The sequence below is a fragment of the Hyperolius riggenbachi genome, chromosome 3 (assembly GCF_040937935.1).
Source record: "Hyperolius riggenbachi isolate aHypRig1 chromosome 3, aHypRig1.pri, whole genome shotgun sequence".
NCBI lineage: Eukaryota > Metazoa > Chordata > Amphibia > Anura > Hyperoliidae > Hyperolius > Hyperolius riggenbachi.
Window position 1 is genome coordinate 89,085,033 of NC_090648.1, and position 22,073 is coordinate 89,107,105.

Consider the following 22,073-nt stretch of genomic DNA (forward strand, 5'->3'; position numbering starts at 1 on the left):
TATGTAGCAGAGTGTGGTGACGGTCATATGCATAGCGCCACCCTTGCCCAGAGAGGTACTCCCTGCTGGACAGGAAGTACATCACTCTGATTCCCATGTTTTTTCCGTTGTAATCACGTTGTTCCACGCATGCGCGCCACACCACCGCTGCCAACATATTAAAATTTTCTCTGTTGCCCATTGACTTACATGTATTCCGTCACTGCGGAAGTCTGACGGTAATGCACTGTTGACCTTGTGGTGTCTTGATGGCCGATTGGGCACTTACAGCATGATGCAGCGGGGTAAATGTGCTAGGCCCCATAGACTTTAATTGCTGTTGCGTTATCCTGCATGCAGAAAGAGTATGCAATGCAATAAAACCAGCCTAGTGTACAAGGGGCTTTAAAGAGAATCTGTAGCCTCTGAAAATGACCATGTTTTTAGCCAGCCTTGTTAAGTATTAATGTATTAGCTGAACCACCGTTATCCCGCCGCAAAACGAGGCTTTAATCACCCCCAAAAGCCCGGGGCAAATTGCGGGGCTCCTTCCTATAGGAGGCAGGGCTTTCAGCTGCAGCTCTGCCTCCATTCACGTCTATCTCCCGCGGATCTCCACCTTCTCCCCCCCTCTCTTCCTTCATTGAGAGGGGCGGCGAAGAGGTGGAGATCCACGGGAGATAGACGCGAATGGAGGCAGAGCCACTGCTGAAAGCTCTGCCTCCCCGGGCAGCAAGATCCACGACCAAGAAAGTCATGGATTTTTGCCCCGGTGTTTGAGGGTGATTAGGGTTTGTTTTGCCGCGGGATAGTGGCGGTTCAGCTAATACATTAGTGCTTAACAAGACTTGCTAATAAAAAGGGTCATTTTCAGAGGCTTCAGTTCAGAGTCTCTTTAACCACTTCACAACTGGGGGCTTTTGCCCCTTAAGCACCACAGCAACGTTCACCTTTCAGCGCTCCTTCCATTCATTCGCCTATAACTTTATCACTACTTATCACAATGAAATTAACAATAGCTTGTTTTTTTCGCCACCAATGAAGCTTTCTTTGGGTAGTACATTATGCCAAGAATTATTTTATTCTAAATGTTTTTTAATGGGAAAATAAGAAAAAGAAATTAGAAAAAAAATGTTTTTCAGTTTTCGGGCCATTATAGTTTTGAAATAATTCATGCTACCATAATTAAAATCTAGGTAATTTATTTGCCCATTTATCCCATTATTACACCATGTAAATATTGTCCCTATCACAATGTATGGCGCCAATATTTTTGGAAGTAAAGGTGCATTTTTTCCGTTTTGCGTCCATCACCATTTACATGCCCATGATTTTAAAAATGGCAGTAATGTACCCTCTTGACATACATATTTAAAAAGTGTAGTTCCTAAGATAACTATTTATGTATTTTTTTGTCAATTTTTTTTCATTATAAAAAAAATTGATTACCTTGGGGAGAGTGTGGGAGAGAAATAGTTAATTTTAAATGAAAAAAAAATGCTTGTTATGTAAAAAAAAGAAAAAAAAAAAAGTGTATTGATGTAATTTTACTATTTGGCCACAAGATGGCCTCAGTGGGTTTTTTTGGAATGCTTCCTGTAAATGTACATATTATGCTTACAGGAAGTGCACTGTGCATGGGACTTTTTTTTTTTTTCACATTACTCACGTGGCTTCTCATAGAAGCCACAGATCATTGCTTCTGGGACATAGATCAATGAATTCACATTCATTGATCTCCGGGCGAGCGGGTGGCGACGTGAACGAGCGCAGGAGAGCGGACAGCGGCAGTAGCGGCGGGAGTACATATATCTACGCTCCGGGCGGGGAAGTAAAGTTTAAAGGGGCGTAGCTATATACTGTACCCGGGCGGGGAACTGGTTAATGTATCGCTATAACAGTGATATTTAGCTCCTGTAAACCTTTACCTGGTCTGGGTGCCTTTGCCTAATTTCAGATACTGTAAGCAAGTTTGTGGGAGGTTTTCTTTTTTTTTTCTTTTTTTTTTTTTGCTGCAGTTACAAGCTTATGTCAGCATGCAAATAGCAGAACGCTTCCTATTTTGGATAAGATAAGGATTCTATGACCACAAGGTAATTAAATCCCCTCTCCCTATGAGGAGTTTACACAGTGATCCTGTTGTCTAGGTGATGTTTGCTGTTGGAGGGACAATAAGCTGTGACAGTAGGGAGGGAAAATTAACACTGGGCTGGGTTTAAAAAAAAAAAAAAAAAAACAATGGTGATGTCATTTTTCATCCCAGAGAAACCGTAAAGATGGAAACCAGAAGAAATATTTTCTTTTTTGACAGTCTCAAAACTTTTGGCCAGGACTGCACAAGGTAATGCTTAGTCAGTCACTGGATGGGAGCATGAAGATTAAGGTCCGTACACACGCCGGACTTTAGGCAACGACGGGTCCGTCGTTGCCTCCCGCTGAGTGGGCGTGCCAGCGACAGTCCGGCGTGTGTACGCTCTGTCGTCAGACTGATACGGCTGTTTCTGAGCGATCCGCCCGGCGGATCGCTCAGGAACAGCCGTATCAGTCTGACGACAGAGCGTACACACGCCGGACTGTCGCTGGCATGCCCACTCAGCGGGAGGCAACGACGGACCCGTCGTTGCCTAAAGTCCGGCGTGTGTACGGACCTTTAGGCAAGTAGATTACGGCTAGTGCCAGTCTGACACAAACACACTGACCGCTCTGTATTCTACGCTTGCCTCTGCAAAGTTACTGCAATCCTGAGGATAATGCTTTTTCTTTTCTTTCTTTTTCATACACAAGAGGCTCATTTAAAACGAACATAATAATATGTCTAAAGCTATACTTTTTTAACCTTTACTTTTGTATTGAGTTTTCTGCTTATGATCACACATACTGAGCAAACAGTTACTAAAGAAGGAGATTTTTGGCATTTTGCCCTCACTGGGAGATTACAGTCTGGAATGTACTCAGACAAATGATTGAAGTAACACATCTAACATAAAAGAACCAAATCAAACATTTCAACATTAACAACCAACTTCTGTTGACTGTAGGAGCTCCTCCACTACCCACCACTGGGGAGGACAGTGAAACACTCTCTATGAGATCTCAGAGGAATAGCTCAAAGGGGTTGATTCACTATAACAAATAGCATGCCTTATCAGAGTTAACCCACCTTATCAGAGTAGCATAGCGAGCTCTACAAACTTATGCCAGCTAATTGGCAATGACCAGAGCTCCACTCGTCCTGCCCTGAGCCCCTCCAGACATTATCCCCGCACTTTGGCCCAACAGGCAGCCTGTCAAGTTTCCTGTCAAGTGACAGCAAGCCTATTGGGCCAATCAAAGTTCAGGGATAATGTCCTTTAAAGTTATTGGACCCACAGGGGCTCAGGGCAGGACGAGTGGAGCTCTTGTCATTGCCAATTAGCAGGCATAAGTACGTAGCGATCGCTATGCTACTTTGATAAGGCGTGTTAACTCTGATAAGGCACGCTATTTGTTATAGTGAATCAACCCCTATAGTGTTCAAACATGAGAATTCAAGTTCAGGAACATAACATATATAACAAATATATAAAAAGAAACGTTGCCTTAGGGAGGTTAAAAAATGCTGTGGACTTTTGGACAGGCAGTGAGCATTTACTTACCTATGGGCTGCTCCGTTGCCCCTGTCTATATGAGGACCCCCATCTTGCTGCTTCCTGTGCCACAGAACCGCAGGTTGTGATGTCCTGTCTGTTTTCTGCTCCCTCTAGAGCTGGCTCTTCTCATGTAGCGTGTAATCATGCTCCATGCGGTAGGAGATACTGGGCACTAGGGCAAAGCGCAGCACTGAACTCCAGTGGAGAGGTGTGCGCACAGCTTCTGCTACACTATACTGTGCATTTGCACACTAAGCTGGGGGAGAGCAGAAAGGTAGTGTGCAATGAAATACAGGATCGGTGGTGGGAAAGGGGGGACAGGAGTTCCTGCTTGAAGTGACAAAAGGCTAGAAACACCCCTGGGTGATGTAGTGCATTCATGTAATTATATCTCTCAGCCAGCATCCATCTGGGCACAAAGGGCTTGATTCACAAAGCGGTGATAACTCAGTTATCACGCCTAAAAGACTTTAGGCGTGATAAGCCGTGCAAAGCTGAGTTATCACCGATTTGTGCTGCTCTTCGCGCGAAGCTCCCGCGCGCAAAGTTTTGCGCGCGTAGCGCACCGTGCTGCGCGCGCAAAGTCCCATAGGGCTCAATGGACGCTGCGCGCGAAGCATGGTACACTGCGCGCGCAGCGTGGTGCGCTACGCGCGCAAAACTTTGCGCGCGGGAGATCGCGCGAGTTTCTTCTTATCACGCCTAAACTGAGTTTAGGCGTGATAAAGGGCTTTTCACAGGCGTGCAAACACTTTGCACCGCTTTGTGAATCAAGCCCATAGGGTTTTGCGCAGGTTGAAAATTGCATTTTAGCTTGTTGGTCAGTCTGGAGTTAGAGGAACTGCAACCAAGGATTGACCTTCATCCCAATCAGTAGCTAATACCCACTTTATCACAGGAAATCTTTACCATTTCTTGAATAGATCACCAGGGGACGTCTGTATGGCTTATACTGTGCTGAAACCCCTCCCACAGTGTGATGTCATGACCGTGATCCTGACCATTTTAAATAATGCTAATTGGCAGGGCGTTCTGCTGGCTTTTTTGCCTCTAATACTTTTAGTCATATACCCTGAACAAGCATGCTCTTTTCAGATATGTGATTCAGATACTACTGCAGCCAAATAGATCAGTAAAACTCCTAGGCAGCTGGTATTGTTTTAAAGTAAATAAATATGGCAGCCTCCACATCCCTCCCACTTTAATTTTCCTTTAATAAATAGCATGCTGCTTATTGCCTTATCTCCCTTTAGTTAAGCGACCTGTGCTAGTTTTGTCTGCACGTGACACGGGGGGGGGGGGGGGGGCAGGGCAGGAGCTCACTTTAGATAACATGTTTCCATGAGAATTATATGACAACAGTGCACAAGTACTGGCTTGAAAATGTTACTGTAATATGACATCACAGAGCTAATAATATAAGCTTATTATCAACACAAGCGTTAAAGTGACGCCTGCAGGGTTATAGAAAAGAATCCCCTTCCCCCCTCCACCCCCCCCCCCCCCCCCAATCAAAATATTCACATTTTGTTGTTTTACTGCCTAAATTTAAGACTTGTACATATTTTCCCAGCTGCATTTACTCCTTGCAATGTAAAAGAGAATGATATAGAGATGGCTGAAGGATACCCCCCTTTGTGTCCATACTATGTGGAACCACCCTTTGCCTAACCCTTTCTGGATCAGCACCCTCTGCCCCCTTAAGGACCAGAGGGTGCTGGTCCAGCAAACTGCCGCTTCCCGACGAATCGCCGCAAGTTACCGTCGCTCCCGCCGGACACGCCGCTCTGTCCCCGCCGCAGGCTGCTCTCTCTGCCGTCGCTATGACGGCAGAGCGCTGTGTGCCGGTCAGGAGCCGCTCTCATTGGCTCCTGACCCTGTCACTCCATGTAAGCCAATGGGAACAGCTTACATGAATGACAGGGCCAGGAGCCAATGAAAACGGCTCCTGCCCAGCTCACAGTGCTCTGCCGTCATAGAGGCGGCAGGGCATCACATTGCGGCGGGAGCAGAGCGGACCGAGCGATGGGGACGGGCGGGGGCGGCGCGGTCAATGGAACGTAGAGCTTACCGCAGCGCCCCCTGCCCGCCGTAGATTTATACTCGCTCGGTCCGCAGGTAGTTAATTACAGCTTTGAGTCATTTGGGATCCTTCCCTACCAACCTTCCACATCTCTGCAGCTCTTAATGAGCGACAGACTGCTTTGCTGCTGAGTGTCGTCAGGTTGTGGTCCCTTAGGTGCCCCCGCTGGTAACCAGGGAAACACACAAGACCACAACCTGTGAACTCAAGACTGTGCTGGGATACTGCAGTATGACGTCACAAGTCAAATATTACACTCAGAAGCTAAATAATCTCACAGGTGGCACACTAGGGACCCTGTCGCCCTTTTTATTTACTTTTTACTGAAACTCCTGCTTTAGGGGGCAGATTACCTGGTGGCAATGTCTGGAAATTGATTTCGTAAGCGGGAGTGTGGGCTAAGAAGGGGTAACACCCATCTGCCAGAAGTGGCGTGCAGGGGCTGACATTATTCCTCCCCCTCCTGTGTCCCCTTGCAGAGCTGGCGCAGCAGTGCATTTTTGTAAATCTCTCACCTGTCCATGCGACGTGTCCATACTTCTCATCAGCCGGCACCTCCCTACTTCCTGTTTCCCTAGGCGTCATGCAGAGAGGAGCCATTTGCCGCCTGGACAGATGAGAGATTTACAAAAACGCACTGCTGCGCCCACTCTGCAAGTGGACACAGGAGGGGGGCCCACAGAGACATTGTATCTCCCCTCATTTCTAAGCCTGGATTTAAATCACATGAGCCTATAGGCACAGATCTTTTGGCACCCTAGACTTTGCCCTCCATGAACCTACAAACCCCCACCAAACTGCACCACAAGTGGGCCGGCCTAGAGGTCACTTCTCTCTTGCTTCCCTTTTCCTGGCGTAGGCGGCTACAGTTGCCATGTAGTATGAGGTAGCCAGAGATTCTCTCAGTATTAGGTAGCTAGAGGCTCCCCCAGCGGAAGGTAGATCTCATCAGTGGAATGCTGAGTCAGGTGAATAGCCTCTCATTTAAACTCGACTTGGGCCTCTGCACGGGTAGGAAGAGAGAGGGAGGCACCCAGAGAGGGGAGCGAGTTGCCTTCCCATCATCAGGCGCCTGCAGGCACGTGCCTACAGTGCCTTACAGTGAAGCCGCCCCTGCTCATTTCCATAAAAACAGTACATCACCTTTTCTTTCTGTACGCTGTACACACCTTTATATGCACCAAAAATATTTGGGCTCAGAAAATGACGAGTGAATAAATAACCCATTGTGCTCAAACTTGCCTGCATAGCAGAATGCCGCTCACGCGAGCACCGCCACTGTGACCCTCTTCGCCTCTCCATCAAGCAGTACATACTGCTCAACTATACCCAAACAGCATGTCGGTATAGCACTCATTCCCTAAACTGTTGCCCTAACAATTGACCAGAGATTGTTAACCCATTAGCAGCTTCAAAGGGATGATCTCCTTTGAGATAAGTGCTCTGCTTTTGACCTCAGCCAGCAGAACTCATTGTGCTGTAAATTCTTGGAATGCTTTGATCTCTCTCTGCTAACAGATATAGAAACTGAAAGCAGAAGTCCTCTGTAAGGTTTTGTTCACATCTAAAATCGAAATTGCACTAGCGATTTTTTTTTCTTTGCGCTCCCCGACGCTTACCTGCACACTTCGATTTTGTATAAAGTACTTTTCTAAGAGCTTTTGCAGAGCGGTTCTGTTTTTTTCACTTCATGTGGTTTTTTTTTAATCGCTTTGCAATTTCCCTATACCTTCCAATGAGGCAAATCGCCCCAAAAATGGTACAGGCAGCGCTTTGCTGAGCGAATCAGAATCGAACCGCTCAGATGTGAACACTCTCATAGGGAATCATTACACAAGCGTTTCTAGGGCGATTATGAAATCGCTTAAAAAAGGCGAAAAACGCCCTTATTGCTTCACACTGCCCCCTAGTGACAAGTGGCCATAAATACACTTACAGCAGTGTTAATCAGTAGCAAGGAAATGTAACAAGTAGGAAATAAAAAAAAAATGCTAAAATAAATTGGCCTGGAGCACTTGCAAGCCTCTAAACTGGCTGCTAAAGGGTTAAGGGGGACAAATACCGAGCACATGTACAGGGCTTTACTATGAATAAAGACCAAGGATAAAAGTAATGCATCAGAGAGATTGTTTACCCTATGGTTCTATTTCTCCAGAAAACAAAGGAAAATTTCACATTTCTAAACGTATTGGGTGTGGCTTTGTGGCAGAATCAGCAGTACAGGTTTGATCATGTGACAGTGTTCTGTCCCTATAGATGTTGGCAGAGGGGGGTGCTCAGAGAATCAGCAGTGATATCTCTACAGGACAGAGAGCATAAACCAGTGATGGCTAACCTTGGCACTCCAGCTGTGACAAAACCAGGCGCGGAGCTAGGGGGGGTCGGGGTAGGTCAAGTGCCCCCGGGCGCCGGGTCCCTAAGGGCGCCCAGCTGAGCTGATTTTTTTTTTTTTTTTTTCTGCGGAGGGGAGCAGCGCAGAGAAGAGAAGAGGGAGAGCTATGCGGACGGTGGAGAAGGGGGCCATCTCCCCCCCTTCTCTCACCTTAGGGCTCTCCCTCCCTCCATCGCTGTCCCCTCCGTTATTGTCCGGGTGCTGGCGCAGCGGGCGGGACTCACCTCCGTCTCGCTCCAGCGCCGGCCGGAAGTTCGGATCCCGCAGCCGCTGCTCTGGTCTGGACTAGACCAGAGTAGCGGCAGATTCATCCGCGCTGCAACGAGACGGAGGTAAGTTCCGCCCGCCGCTGCCAGCACCCGGACATTAATGGAGGGGACAGCGAGGGAGAGAGAGCAGCTCTCCCTCTTCTCTGCGCTGCTCCCCTCCTGCTGGGGAGGCAGGGAGGGGGACACCTGGCTACCTACTCTGGGCATATATACCCCTGGCTACATCTACTGGGCATATATACCCCCTGGCTACATCTACTGATCATATATACCCCTGGCTACATCTACTGGGCATATATACCCCTGGCTACATCTACTGGGCACATATACCCCTGGCTACATCTACTGGGCACATATACCCCTGGCTACATCTACTGGGCACATATACCCCTGGCTACATCTACTGGGCACATATACCCCTGGCTACATCTACTGGGCATATATACCCCCTGGCTACATCTACTGGGCATATATACCCCTGGCTACATCTACTGGGCATATATACCCTTGGCTACATCTACTGGGCATATATACCCCCTGGCTACATATACTGGGCATATATACCCCCTGGCTACATCTACTGGGCATATATACCCCCTGGCTACATCTACTGGGCATATATACCCCTGGCTACATCTACTGGGCTTATATACCCCCTGGCTACATCTACTGGGCATATATACCCCCTGGCTACATCTACTGGGCATATATACCCCCTGGCTACATATACTGGGCATATATACCCCCTGGCTACATATACTGGGCATATATACCCCCTGGCTACATGGACTGGGCATATATACCCCCTGGCTACATGGACTGGGCATATATACCCCCTGGCTACATATACTGGGCATATATACCCCTGGCTACATATACTGGGCATATATACCCCCTGGCTACATGGACTGGGCATATATACCCCCTGGCTACATGGACTGGGCATATATACCCCCTGGCTACATATACTGGGCATATATACCCCTGGCTACCTACTCTGGGCATATATACCCCTGGCTACATATACTGGGCATATATACCCCTGGCTACATATACTGGGCATATATACCCCTGGCTACATATACTGGGCATATATACCCCCTGGCTACATGGACTGGGCATATATACCCCCTGGCTACATATACTGGGCATATATACCCCTGGCTACATATACTGGGCATATATACCCCCTGGCTACATGGACTGGGCATATATACCCCCTGGCTACATATACTGGGCATATATACCCCTGGCTACATATACTGGGCATATATACCCCTGGCTACATCTACTGGGCATATATACCCCTGGCTACATCTACTGGGCATATATACCCCCTGGCTACATCTACTGGGCATATATACCCCCTGGCTACATATACTGGGCATATATACCCCCTGGCTACATCTACTGGGCATATATACCCCTGGCTACATCTACTGGGCATATATACCCCTGGCTACATCTACTGGGCATATATACCCCCTGGCTACATCTACTGGGCATATATACCCCCTGGCTACATATACTGGGCATATATACCCCCTGGCTACATATACTGGGCATATATACCCCCTGGCTACATATACTGGGCATATATACCCCCTGGCTACATATACTGGGCATATATACCCCCTGGCTACATATACTGGGCATATATACCCCCTGGCTACATATACTGGGCATATATACCCCCTGGCTACATGGACTGGGCATATATACCCCCTGGCTACATGGACTGGGCATATATACCCCCTGGCTACATATACTGGGCATATATACCCCTGGCTACATATACTGGGCATATATACCCCCTGGCTACATGGACTGGGCATATATACCCCCTGGCTACATGGACTGGGCATATATACCCCCTGGCTACATATACTGGGCATATATACCCCTGGCTACCTACTCTGGGCATATATACCCCTGGCTACATATACTGGGCATATATACCCCTGGCTACATGGACTGGGCATATATACCCCTGGCTACATATACTGGGCACATATACGCCTGACTATATATACTGGGCACATATTATTCTCCTGGCTACATATACTGGGCATATATACCCCTGGCTACATATACTGGGCACATATACCTCTGGCTACATATACTGGGCACACATATCCCTGCCTACATATACTGGGCACATATACCCCTGGCTACCTGTTCTGTGGACATCTCTACCCCTGGCTACCTGTTCTGGGGACATCTATACCGCTGGCCACCTATTCTGGGGACATCTATACCGCTGGCCACCTATTCTGGGGACATCTATACTGCTGGCCACCTATTCTGGGGACAACTATAGACCTGGGGCTACCTATTTTTGGGGAACCACGTCAGATTGAGTGTATTTTGGAGAACTGCTGCCAGGTGAGAGGTGTCTACCATATTAAGGGGGCATTCTACCTATTTATGTGAAATGCTGTCTATTTATGTGACTCATGACTACTGAATTTGTCTTGTTGGGGGCCTCATGGTTACTGAATTTGTCTTGTTGGGGGCCTCATGATTTGTTGGGGGCCTCAAGATCGCTGAATTTGTCTTGTTGGAGGCCTCATGATTGCTGAATTTGTCTTGTTGGGGGCCTCATGATTGCTAAATTTGTCTTGTTGGGGGCCTCATGATTGCTGAGTTGGTTATGTTGGGGGTCTCATGATTGCTGAATTTGTCTTGATGGGGGGGGCTCATGATTGCTGAATTTGTCTTGGAACATGCTGGAAGGTACATACTGAGGGAGGGTGGGTGAGCGTGAGCCTGCTAACCTCCATATACATTTGGCTCCACCCATAACCACGCCCACATTTATTATGTGACCACGCCCCTCTTTGGCGCGGCAACCTTGACTTTGGGGGGCGCATTAATAGTCTTTGTCCCCGGGCGCTGAAAACCCTAGCTACGCCTCTGGACAAAACTACAAATCCCATCATGCCTCTGCCTCCCCTAGTTATGCTTAGAGCTGTCACAGTATTGCAATGCATCATGGGACTTGTAGTTCCACCACAGCTGGAGTGCCAAGGTTAGCCATCACTGGCATAAACTATTGCCCTGGAAACAGAAGGAAGTACAAAAGTCGCTGTTACTTCAGAACTGTTAATGGGCAACCCACCTGAACTCCGAGAGGTTGCCGGCTGGGGAGGATCTGTGGCCACTTTGGCAGATGGAGACGGGATTGCAGTTCTCGTGCTTCTGGTTGCTGATGGTTTGGAACTCACAGACTTATTTGTAGTCTCCACCTTCACTGGTCCAGCGGCTGAGGCATCCATTGTGACTGAACCTAGAGAAAAGAAATTCAACCAGTCAGTAATGTAATCAGAGCTGGGCCCGGCATTAGCTGAAAGAGCAGCTGTCTCATGAGGAGGGGAGGGGGGGGGGGTCTCAAGATTGTGAAGCCCCCTCCTCACACCCCTCTTCACACGGGATGGTCCTCAGAAGTGGTCAGACTTGATATGTCCAAACAGGCTGAGCGCTTTTGTCTGATTGCCTGACACTCCCCCCCCCCCCCCCCCCTTTCCCCCCAGCACTCTCCTCTCTGTCTCTCCACATACATTATAATTCTTGACATATTGAGTCTAAAATAGCTTAGGCTACTCTATATATGGTATCCAAGATCTGGGCACCACTTTTCCATGTAAAGCAGTTAACTGATGATCCATCCAAGTCCTCCTCCCCTATTCCCCGATGTTCTAGGCTTCCCCCTCTGAGGGCGGTTTGAGTCCAGAGATGCTTCTGAGCTCATTTAGGTGAACAATCCAGGTTTCTGTATTTTGGGCTCTGTCTGGTCCTCGAGGTATTAATTATGCAGAGAAAGCCAGATGCTGCCTACACCTCCTACCCGCCGCCCACTCCCAGACCCGCTGACAAACACGCCGTACTGCACACACTCCTACATGCTTGTTACTGCAGAGAGGACTGAGGAGATGACAAGATAATGTATGCAAAAACATGAGACAAAGGGACACATGGCAAGCCACAGAACTGAACAAGCATGCAGATTAGGTGCTCTGACTTAAAGAGGAACTCCAGCCTAAACAAACATACTGTCATTAAGTTACATTAGTTATGTTAATTAAAATAGATAGGTAATATAATCTCTTACCCACCCTGTTTCAAAAGAACAGGCAAATGTTTGATTTCATGAGGGCAGCCATCTTTTTGGTTGAAAGGAGGTGACAGGGAGCATGAGACACAGTTGCAACTGTCCTGTGTCCTGAGCACCTCTCCCAGTTGCTAGGCAACGTGAATACCAACATAGGAAATCCCATCATGCTCTGAACAGCATCAGGGAAAAAAGCCCGGGCTTTTTTTTTCTTTGATGGGTGGAGCTTAGCTAAAAATGCAGCTAAAAATGATGCTTTGGTAAGAAAAACAAAGTTCTGATGCTGTGAAACTGTTAAAGAAACACCAGGCCTTTTCAGTTCTGCTGAGTAGATTTTTAGTCTGGAGGTTCACTTTAAGTCTGACTAAATTAGCTGCATATTTGTTTAAGGTGTGTGATTCAGGCACTACTGATGCCAGGAAGATCAAAAGGCCTGCCAGGCAACTGGTATTGTTTAAAAGGAAAGAAGTATGGTCACCATACCCCTCTTACCTCAGGTTCTCTTTAAAGAGACACTAAAGCCAGGCTAAATTCCCCTTTTTAACTTGTATTTATGTTCATCACTATAACCCAAGCTAAATCGCCGCTATCCCGCGGCAAAACGAGGGGTTACTACCCCCCAAAGCCCATCTCCTTTGTCCGGGGAGCGCTTTCTGAATGAGGCAGAGCTAATGGCGTCAATCCCGGCTGATCGCCGCCTTTCTCCGCCCCTCTCAATCTGCCTTCACAGAGAGGGGCGGGGGAGAGGCGGAGATCCGTGCTGCGATTAACGCGCATGGAGGCAGAGCTGCAGCCGTATACAAGTTAAAAAAGGGAATTTAGCCTGGCTTCAGTGTCTCTTTAAGTGGACCTGAACTCTTGCACAGGACAGAAGGAAAACCGAGAGAAATCCACCCTGTATATATTTAGAGTGTTTAGCTTGTCTAATTCCCCCTCATTTTGACTAATCACAGTGTAATTTGATCTCTCAGCTGTGTCAACTCAGGAATCTCAGCAGTCTGAATTGTTGACCTAGGCTGATAAATGATCAGTACAGTAGCCAGGAGTGTAGCGTTGTTTTTAAAAAGTGAATCTGCATTAAACTTAATTCAGTATCTGCCATGTGCTTCGTACCTAAATAATGTTTTTTTATTAGTGCACATTGCCATCCAAAGTTGCTGGCCCTAGCTGCATAACTTGTTACCTCAACTTCAAGGGGGGCATCTTATTAAGAAAGACATTCCCTGTATTGCTTATGATTCTAATTAGCATTGTTACACTTCCTTCAGACACTAGAGGACTATATTGCTTCCTCTCAGGGGATCTGAGTGATGATGTGTCTACACAGCAAGATCCAGCAGTCAGTCGCCACAGTGGGCATGCAAAACTCTTCACTGCAGAAGTCAATCGGGATAAAATTGGTTATCCTCTGAACACAGCTTGACATGTGCAAATAAAAGGTTCAACGGTTTTTGATAAGTGATATCTTCCACCCAGGGCCGGCCCGCCCATGAGGCGGGGTGAAACGTTTGCCTCAGGCGGCGCTTCTGAGGGGGCGGCACCCGCCCGTCCGTGGGTGTGGAGTGCCGCCCGAGCTGGAGGGAATAGCGGGCAGGAAGGGGGTATTGGGCCTAGCGGCGGGAAGGGGGGTCGGACCCCCCCCTCCCTCGCCTGGGTCCCCCGTCCTCCGCTCCCCTCCAGCTTGTTATGCGCGCTGGCTGGCTGGCTGCAGCTGTAAGAGGCAACGGGCGGGGATCACTCACCTCTTCCTCGTTCCAACGTGCGCTCCACTGACGTCACTTCCTGCGGCGTAGCAGGAAGTGACGTCAGTGGAGCGCAGGCTGAACGAGGAAGAGGTGAGTGATCCCCGCCCGTTGCCTCTTACAGCTGCAGCCAGCCAGCCAGCCAGCCAGCGCGCATAACAAGCTGGAGGGGAGCGGAGGACGGGGGACCCAGGCGAGGGAGGGGGGGTCCGACCCCCCTCCCCGCCGCTAGGCCCAATATCCCCTCCCTGCCCGCTATCCCCTCCAGCTCGGGCGGCCCCCCCCCCACACCCACAGGGGGGGGGGGGGCAGCGGCGATTTCTTTAAAGTTTGCCTCAGGCGGCAAATGGTCTAGGGCCGGGCCTGCTTCCACCCCCCTGATTTATTGAGTTGCCCATCTTTGTGACTGTTATAGTATGTCCATGTGCTTCCTATAGTGCGGTGGCCAAAACTGTATCCCATACTCCAGAGGTGGCCTCACAAGTGATTCATTCAGACGGAGTAGTATACTAGCATTTCATGATTTTTTTCCCCCTTTTTTATGCATTCCTGAATTGTATTTGCTTTAGCTGCTGATGTTTGACATTGATTACGGTTGCTTAACCTTGTTCTCAACCAGTATTCCCAAGTCCTTCTCCAAGTCTGATGTTCCCAGCTGTAAGCCAGTTATTTCACATGTTGCTTTACCATTGACACGTCCAACGTGCATGACATTTTTGTACATTAAATTCTATCTGCCACATGCCTGCCCATATAGCCATGCTTCTGAGATCCTTTGGTAAAATGTCACTATCCTGCTTAGTGTTTATAATTCTGCATGATTGTGTATCTGATAAGATAACAAATGACTCTGTATTCCAGCTGCTTAATCATTAATAAATAGATTGAAAAGGATTGTATCCAGTACTGACCTTGCGGGACCCCGCCACTAATATGACCACCACTCTTTGCCTTCTGTCCCTTAACCAGTTTTCTATCCACATACACACATTTTCTCCTAGTCCCGGTATCCTCAGCTTCTGCACCAGGCTATTGTTGGGTAACCATGTCAAAAGCCTCTACAATGCCCAAGTACACTACATATATAGCTTTCCCAAGATCATTCACCACTATATAAAAGCTGAGCATTTTGATGAGACAAGACCTGTCTTAAAGAGAAACTTCGACCAAGAATTGAACTTTATCCCAATCAGTAGCTGATACCCCCTTTTACATGAGAAATCTATCCCTTTTCACAAACAGACCATCAGGGGGCACTGTATGGCTGATATTGTGGTGAAACCCCTCCCACAAAGAAATTCTGAGTACGTACTCTTGGCAGTTTCCTGTCTGTGAACCTTGTTGCATTGTGGGCCAAACCAGCAAGCAGCAGCTACATCACCTGCCAGCAGTAAAAATGTCACCATGTAATAAGTCAGAATGTAAATCAGGGATTTAAAAGATTTTACAGTGGGAAAACACCGACTAAATTGTAAAAATGAAGCACTTTTTTATTACTGGAGTGGAACTGGAGTTCCTCTTTAAGTAAACCAATGTTGAGTTGGAATATTATTATGTGCTATAAAGTCTTATGTAAGCATCTCTTAGAATGCCTTCAGTTTACACGCAACTGATGTTTAGCTTACAGGTCTGTAGTTTCCCAGTTCTGATTTTTTTACCCTTTAAATAAGTGAAATGCATCAGGTTTATGCCCGTCATAGGGAACTGACCTGCTTGAAAGAGAATGGTAGAAAAAAAAAAGATAAAAGTGGCTTATCAATAACTGAACTCAGCTCCCTTAATACTCGGGGGTGAATGTCACCTGGGCCAGGTGCCTTATCTATCTCGATTTCATCTTTTCCCCTTGCTGCTTTACTCCCTTTGCCTGTGGCTTACCTACTTCTGAATATGTGAGCTGGTTTGAGCCATGCACCTGAAACTAATGTGCAGAGCGTTGAATAAAACAAGGATTTTGGTTGGCTGTTCTGCACCAGTTTTGTTCTGGTTTTCTTTTTATCCAATACAATGGGCTCCCTAAGCCATGGGGAATCCACATGGGCAGAGGGCGGGCTATGCTACGCTGCTACCGTTGTCATCCAAAAGGATTTCTTGGCAGGTTGGCGACATAACCTACATCCTGAGAAAAGAAAAGCTGACTGACAAACAATGCCTTTATTCACTTGTGAGGGACAGTTAGTCTTGTGATCAGTAAGTATTTACGGTGTACACTTAGACCGATTTTACTAAAGGTGGCAGAGGTGCCACTAAAGTGGTACAGCGGAAACACAAAAGAGGCCACATGAGTCACAGAGGAAGCACAAAGGGAGCACATGAGGCGTAGAGGAAGCAAAAGGGGGCACAGTAGGAACAAAAACAACACAAAAGGGGGCACAGGTTAATTAATTACAAGAAAGACACAGAATCCAGGCTCATTTCCCAAATGAGGACACTAAAGTAAGGTAGCATGGAGGCACTAAAGGGGGTGTGACTAGTCAAACAACAAAATCAATTAACCCTTTGCACACTTATACAAATACTCACTGCAGAACAGCCAATCAAACGCAGATGTGCAGGAACCACTACTATCCCTACAGCTAATTTAAATACAGAAGTTTTTGTTTGCAAACTTTGTAAAGCCGCATACACACAATTACTGTCAACCTTAATGATTGTCTGTTGCTTGTTAGGGTGACCAATTGGGATTACAGGTAACGCACACTTGAGCAGTGTCCTGTGGCTCTGGTAAGTGAGCTTCTCGGCCTTTTGGCTAAGATCAAGTGTAGTATCTGTTCTTATCAGTCTCAGGGAGGCATGTTCCAGTGAACCTGGCCTGGTCACCCGGGGGTAGGATGCCTGGAAGGAGCGATCGGGGGGGAACCAGCCTCTGATCTTACGATAACAGGTGTCCATCCTGGTCCATCAACTCCCCAGAGGCTGACTGAATGGATCTACCATGATCGAGGCTGAAGGGCTGAGGGCTTTGCTTAGGCGTACTGCCCCTGGAAGTGGCGCTCCAGGAGAACCTGAAAAACCTTGGGCCTGCAAAAAACCAAGGCGGAGTAAGGTGCTTTGGTCTGTACTGGCCATATGCATTGCCGACTAATGCAGCTCCCCGGCCTTTTGGCTAAGGAGAGTGCAGAATTTTTTTAATACCGGCTGCAAGGTTGGAGCCAGCTTGCTGGCACCGGGGACTTGTCCCCTGGGGGGCTTCGGTCCCCGCCCGGCTGCCTCTCGGGGGGAGCCACCCGGACCATGTGGGCGTCCACGTGGCCCAGGCCCTTTGGGCAACCACTGGGCTGTTGGGGTCCTCCTATCTTTTGGGTGTTGGAGGACCCAAAAAGCCCCCTGCGTCGAAGGCAAAGGGGGAGGTTCCCTTCGGGGAACACCGGAAAGGGCCCTGCTTTTGTGGGGCCTGGGGCTGCTCATGCACGTTTTTGTGGGGTGTTTATGCACTTCCACTTTTTCCGTGCATGGGCATAAAGCCTTGCTTACTCTGGGCTCCTGTTACATGCAACGGGAGTCAAGAAAGCTAAAAAAAAAAATGTAGAAAACAGAGTAAGCAAGCAGCTCGGGGTGACCCAACCATGAGGAAAATATAGGGCAGAGTTCCCCAAACCCAAAAGTCCTAAAGGCCCACCAACAGTACATGTTTTGCAGGAAACCACACACAATCACAGGTGGGGTAATTAGTGTTGCAGCAGAGCTGATTAACTACCTCTGTGGATTTATACAAAACATGCAGTGTTGGTGGGCCTTGAGGACAGGGTTGGGAAACACTGGTGCAGGCAGGCCTGGATTTACATCACAGGAGCCTATAGGCACAGATGTCTTGGCACCCTAGACTTCGCCCTCCATGAACCTACAAACGCTCACTGAACCACACCGCAAGTGTGTTAGCTGGCCAAGCTGTCACTTCCCCCTTACTTCCCTTGCCCATCATAGGTAGCTTCATGTGTCCTTTAGCATTAGGTAGCCAGAGGAACTCTCAGTATGAAATCGTTAGTGGTGCCTCCGACTGAAAGGAGATCTCGTCAGTGGAATGCAGAGAGATGGGTGATTAACCTCTCATTTATGCTCTGCTCTGCTCAGTACTCTCCATAGGATAGGAGGGAGGGATGCACTCGGGGATTGAGCCGCCTTTCCACCATCAGGCGCCTGTAGGCACGTGCCTATAGTGCCTTATGGTAAATCCGGCCCTGACTAGGGGACTAAAAGAGACTGAAAAGCCCTCCAACTTAAAAGCAAAGTAAGTATCTTCGGTTTTAAGAAGGCAAATCACACTATAGAAAATAATGTGCTTGTTTGTTGCTTATACTTTTTCTTTCTCTCCCTGGTTGTAGGTCATCGCTTCTTTATGCCTTAACAGCACAATGCAGCTATTATCAGCTCTTTAGCACACACTCCATTTAGAGTGTAGGCTCGTGGAAAGTTAATGTTGCAATGTAATCTGTAAAAGTAGCCTCCTTTTAGAGGAATAGTGTAGCAAGATGTTTCTCATTCTAATCAGAATCAGCTGTATTTGCCAAGTAAGACAGTTGTCACACCCAGAATTATTTGAGGTACACACAGCAGTGGTAATAGTCCAAAATGACGATGATTAAAGGGGAACTGAAGGCTGCCATGTTTATTTCCTTTTAAGCAATACCAGTTGCCTGGCAGCCCTGCTGATCCTCTGCCTCTAATACTATTAGCCATAGCCCCTGAACAAGCATGCAGCAGATCAGGTGTTTCAGACTTTAAAGTCAGATCTGACAAGACTAGCTGCATGCTTGTTTCTGGTGTTATTCAGATACTACTGCAGAGAAATAGACCAGCAGGGCTGCCAGGCAACTGGTATTGATTCAAAGGAAATAAATATGGCAGCCTCCATATACCTCTTACTTCAGTTCCCCTTTAAGTAACAGTATGTAATGTAGGTTGGGGTTCCTAACAAATAATGTATACCGTAGGTCTGAGTGTTAGGTAAATCAATAAACCTATAGAGGTTTTACATACATAGGGCCACAGGAGGAACAGTAACCAGCAGCTACAGATGCATTGCAGTTACAATTCCCTATCAGGGTTGGACAGTGAGCTGCAAATCATTCCATTTTACTGCAAATTTTACACAAATGTATGCAGTTTCAAACGATTCAAATGGGCCAATCAGATTCTGCTGCGGCTTCACTACATTGGTCTATTTTTAAACAGCACATTTGCATAAAGAACTCCATCAACACAATTCTTTCCATCACATTCAACATTCACATATTCTGTAAAACGTATCATGACACTGCTGCTTACTGTATAGTCATCGGGAAGATAATGTACACCAGTGGGTCATTAAAATCAAATATGTATAACGACTTCTAGTAACTGCACAAGCAGAGATCACCCAGCCAAGCAATCTTGTCCATAAAGTACATAGGGGACGTCTTCTTGGCAGCACAGTCTTATCCGTGGTGGATAAATATTGTATATCCACTGGCGTATTTCCCTTGAGGTAGGGAGTGTGAGATTACACCTCCTGAAACCGAATCAGGTGATCAAGGACGCAGGAGCCCTTATGGAAAAAATGGCGCCGCCATGGGCGCCTATTATAAAAGCCGTGATTTGCGTCAAACAGAAATTTGCAGGGCCAGATTTACCATAAGGCACTGTAGGCTTGTGCCAAAAGGCACCTGATGATAGAAAGTCAGCTCACTACCCTCCCCAAGTTCCTCCCTCCCCCCCTCCTTTCCTATGCAGAGTCCCAAGTGAAGCATAAATTAGAAGTTACTCTCTCTGTTTTTGGCATTCCACTGATGAAATCTCCCTTCAGTCTGGGGTATCTCTAACTACCTAATACCAAGGGGAACCTCTAGCTAGCTACTTAGGTAGCCAGAAGTACACTCAGTTTTAAGGGACAGCAGCTACCTACACTGGGCAGGGGAAGTAAGGGAGGAGGGACTGCAGGGCCAGCCAACGCACCTGTGGTGCGGTTCGGCAGGGGTTTGTGGGTTCGTGGAGGGCCAAGTGTAGGGTGCCAGAACATCTGTGCCTATTGGGCTCCCTGTTTGCCAGTAATTTAACTTCTTTGCCACTTTGCAATAGGGGGGGTTAAGGTTTAGGAGGGTAGGGTTAGGTGTCCCTGGGGGTTAGGCACCACCGGGGGGGGAGTTTAGGTTTGGGCACCACGGTGGGGGTGTCTTAGGCCCCATTCACAGTGGCACGTTTTAATTGCGTTGTGGTACCCTTTCTTACCGCAGGGTAATGCTATAGCCTTAAAAACGTATGGGGCATTGCATACCTACCGTGGTGCGATGGAAATAACAAATTTACACCGACGACAACAGCATGTTATCGACGTTGATATGTGGCAATGTGCAGCGACCAGAAGTCATGTAAGTCTATGGAGCTGCAGATATTTTAAACTGCTTACCTCTCGCATTCGCGTTGCACATGCAGGGAAGCGTATTTTGATCATACACTTCCATGCACCTCGGATTCCCGCCACAGGAAGTGAGCACTAGAGAGCTGCACTTCCTGCTTGCCCTGCAGCCAGGGGTGAGATTGCCGTGCATTGCCACAGTAATCTCCGAAGGTTGTTTTGACGTTGCGATTGCGTGATCACACCACAACAAAAACACTGTAAAAGTGTAAAACCGTCTTTAGGGTTAGGCATCGGTAGAGGGAGGGTTCTTTGTGAGAGTAGGGTTAGGTTTAGTCATAGTAAAATATCAGTAAACATTACCGATATTTTACTATCGAATCCAGCGGTAGAATATCGCTAATTTTTTTAGCAAAATTCTACTAGTGGCAATCCCCTGTGTAATATTTTATTTGGAAATAAAGGTGCATTTTTTATATTTTACATCATTACTAATTACAAACCCATAATTTCATAAATAAAATAAATATCCCCTTTTAAAATACATATTAAAGTTCAGTCCCTAAGGTAACTATTTATGTACCATATTTTATTTTTGTCATTTTTTTTTTGTATTATATGCTTATAATTTATTTAGGTAACTATGGGACAGTGTGGGAGGGAAAGAGTTACCGTAATTTTAAATGTAAGTGTGGGTCTTTTTATTAAAATTAATGTATGTAGGTGTAATTTTACTATTTGCCCACAAGATGTCCTTGCGCATTGTTTTTTATTAGCATACCATAAGTATGCTAAACAGGAAGTAACGTGTGGACGTGTTACTTTGGAAGATACAGCGACGCAGGCATCTCATTGACGTTGGCGATCATTGACACGGAGACTCATAATAATGAAAAGGAACTGCATTCCCATTCATTTATCTCCCCTCTAACGGGCGGCAGCGACTACGGTGTCGGGAACAAGTGCAGGAGCTGCCACCTTCCGCCATTGACGATTATCTATGTGGCTGGGCAGCAGGGCCGGGCTAAGGCAGAGGCGAGAGAGGCTCCAGCCTCCGGGTGCAGTGTAGGAGGGGGCGCACAACTCACTCAGCTATCATTCCCCTATTGTGCTTGAAGCAGAGAGAAATAAGAAAAGGGGATACAGTGACTGTAAGCCAGATGATTAGAGATTAAGGTGAGTGTGGGGGGGGGGGGGGTTGGGGGCCCTGGTGCGCCTCTTAGTCTAACAACAATCAGTGTGCTATGGCTGTGGTAGGAGGGATGGAGGGGCGCACTTTGGTGTCTCAGCCTTGGGTGCTGGAGGACCTTTTCCCGGCTCTGCTGGGCAGGAACTGAAGTCCTGCCCGACGTAGTTATACTGAAGCAAACCACGGAAGTGGTTAACACTTCTATTCCTAAGTTAAAGTGGACCGGAGCTCTTGCACAGGACAGAAAGAAAACATAGAGAAATGCACCCTGCATGTATTCAGAGAGTTTAGCCTAATTCCTCTCATCTGTGACTAATCACAACTGTAGTTTTATCTCAGCTGTGTCAGCTT

The 22,073-nt window shown here is 47.3% G+C and overlaps 1 protein-coding gene and 1 pseudogene across 2 annotated transcripts in view; one reads left to right on the top strand and one right to left on the bottom strand.

Moving 5' to 3' along the window:
- PRR36 (proline rich 36) overlaps nt 1-22,073 on the bottom strand; it is an 80,427-nt gene that overhangs the window by 22,340 nt on the left and 36,014 nt on the right. For both annotated transcript variants that reach the window (XM_068274534.1, XM_068274533.1), the window contains exon 2: nt 11,474-11,641. In XM_068274534.1, coding sequence (XP_068130635.1) covers nt 11,474-11,630 — 157 coding nt within the window. In that variant the 5' untranslated portion in view covers nt 11,631-11,641. The remainder of the gene's footprint in view (nt 1-11,473; nt 11,642-22,073) is intronic.
- On the top strand, nt 16,932-17,070 carry LOC137564715 (U2 spliceosomal RNA; annotated as a pseudogene).